Raw genomic sequence first — 2,500 nt, forward strand, 5'->3', positions numbered from 1 at the left:
AAATCAAATAAATGAGCAACAAGGGCTCATCAGGAATTAAGAATATGGAAAAAGAGAGCAACATGGGCTCTTAAAAACAAATATTTGAGCAGAAGGGCTCAATACACAAATCAAATAAGGGAGCAACAAGGGCTCATACAAAAATTTTGAGCAACAGGGGCTCAGTAAATATCAAAAGAAACAATTCAGAAACAAGGAGTCAACAGTATATATGAACAAGCTCCAACTAGTTCAAATTAGACAGTTTATATATAGTATTGCAATTTTTTTATTAAGGGTTTTTATTGTATGTCATTTAAGGTTTTTTTTTTTGTTGTTGTTCTCATTATTATTATCATTGTTACGATTTTTGTAATAATTTTAAAATTAATTATTATTATTTTTGTTTGTTATTACAAAAATAGTGAAGAACAGGGTCTTCGAGAATTATCTCAAGGAAGAGCCGGACCCGGGCCTAATTAACGTAAATAAAACCGGGAACAGGGCCGCGTAAAAATAATAAAGCAAGGGAAAGGCTTTACGGCGCAGGTGGACAGGCCAACATGCGTAAGGCCTGCAAGATAGCGCCCCGATAGCTGCGATACAACAAGTACTGCCCAGGCGAATTCACATGGACTCCGTCCGACAAATACAGGTCTCTAGATGGCTCGGAAAAACCGCGATGTTGCCAACAGAAAACATTTGGAATAGGGTCCAGAACTCCGCGAAGATATTGGTTAAGAATCAGTGCTGCGTCATTGAAAATCGGAGCACGAACACGAGGGATCACCTCGCACACACCAATAACTCGAACGGCGTAGGAGTCCAGCAACAACCGAACAAACTCCTCGATCTCCGATCCAACGACCTCTGGCCGTAGATCAGAAAGGTCATTGGTGCCTATTTCCAAAATTACAGCATGCGGAGAAAGGGAAGAAAACACGCCAAGGTCATACTGGATGAGTTTTCTCACAGTGCGACCGCCGACACCGTGCAAATGAACAATGGCATCTTTCGCGAGCTTAAAAGCCTCGTCCGCCCGAGGATCGAACTGTGTGCGAAGGTCATCGCGAAGTCTCCTAATAAACGAATGACCGAACAACAGAACAGTGGGAGGGGGAGAAGCCATCTAAATGCAAATTAAGGCCAAAGAAAAAGGCCCACGCAAAACCCAGACTACACAATATAGCAGCAATCAATAGCGAAGAATAGACAAAACAATGTCCGAGACTACAAAACAAAACCTGCACCGGGAGCGGGATTATGCACTAAAAGCTCGATAAGAAAGGGGACCACAGCCCGATCAAAAAAGCTATTAGAATGAAAAAATAATCCCTACCTTAAAGTGCTAAAACAAGTCTTGCACCGCAGACTAACCGGGACGGATTGTCGAGCACATGGCTTGGAAAGTCATGTGATCAACACGAAACCCTTACAGGGGGGTCTACTGCAATACTAATATCTCTCCCGCCCACTCTAAATCAAGCAATACACAAACAGAGAAAGGGACATAAAAATCCTATTTCCTGGGAAATAATCCCTTTGCTATGCTGCAAGTTATTGCAAATCAAATGTTTCAAATTTGTAGCATTTTTACCACAGTTTACTATTAAAAGCTTACTAATTACTAAAACGTTTGATGGTCTCGAAATAAGAACATGTTATTAACTGTTAATTTTTACTTTCTTTAGTCCCCAGGTCAAGGCCGCGCGCAGCTACTTTCAGCGAACACTTGTTGACTAGTTAATCACAAAAAGCGAGATATATATATTTTTAATTTCAGTTAACAATGATGGAAACCCGGATCTTAAAAGGGCCGTGTTCATCAGCAAATTTTGTCCAACAATAAACTGCAGTACAAGAACCAAATCAAGCCTAGTGTTTTTATAATGATCACAACCTGTGGCTATACTCAGATACTCAGCATTTATAATGTCACTACAAGAAACAATTTTTATGCCGCCTGAATATAGGCCAAACCTACACAGTAATCTTTTCGTGTAAGGGCCACAGAGGACTAACAAGCTCGATTTGAAGGTGGCCGAGCTGCCCCCGATCATTGGCAACTTTGAACGCATTCCCAAGTTCTCCTTTCTTCTTGAATGCGTAAAATGTTTCCCCAACATTCACTTTAAAGGAACGTTCGTGGTAGCCTTAACTTAACCACCGTCGCACCGTATAGATAGTTCCACTTGCTTCGCCATCACAAACACCAACAAAAGTCTGGAACAAGTGAAGTCCGGAAACAAGCGTGTTGTGGGATCCCGGTGGGAATGCAAGGAATTATCACAACACGGTAAAAGCGTGTGCAATCGAATTACTCTGGACACAAAAATATGACCGTGATTTATGACGAACGTCCACGCTACCACGCCATTAAGTTGCGTATTCCGTTATTGATTACCTATAAAAATTAATAATAATCAATAGCAATTAAGGTGATTTGGATTATTATTGATTACTATTGATTATATTGATTATAATCAATAATTAATTTTCATTGATTGATATCGCCGGGGAT

The 2,500-nt window shown here is 40.4% G+C and overlaps 1 protein-coding gene across 1 annotated transcript in view; it reads right to left on the reverse strand.

Annotated features, from left to right (window-relative positions):
• The window catches only part of LOC137968257 (zinc finger protein 850-like), a 25,423-nt gene that overhangs the window by 9,232 nt on the left and 13,691 nt on the right, over positions 1-2,500 (reverse strand). The window contains exon 3 of the mRNA XM_068814868.1: positions 770-1,108. Within this exon, the coding sequence (XP_068670969.1) occupies positions 770-1,108 (339 nt within the window). The remainder of the gene's footprint in view (positions 1-769; positions 1,109-2,500) is intronic.

Source organism: Montipora foliosa, chromosome 8 (genome assembly GCF_036669935.1).
Source record: "Montipora foliosa isolate CH-2021 chromosome 8, ASM3666993v2, whole genome shotgun sequence".
Taxonomy (NCBI): Eukaryota; Metazoa; Cnidaria; class Anthozoa; order Scleractinia; family Acroporidae; genus Montipora; species Montipora foliosa.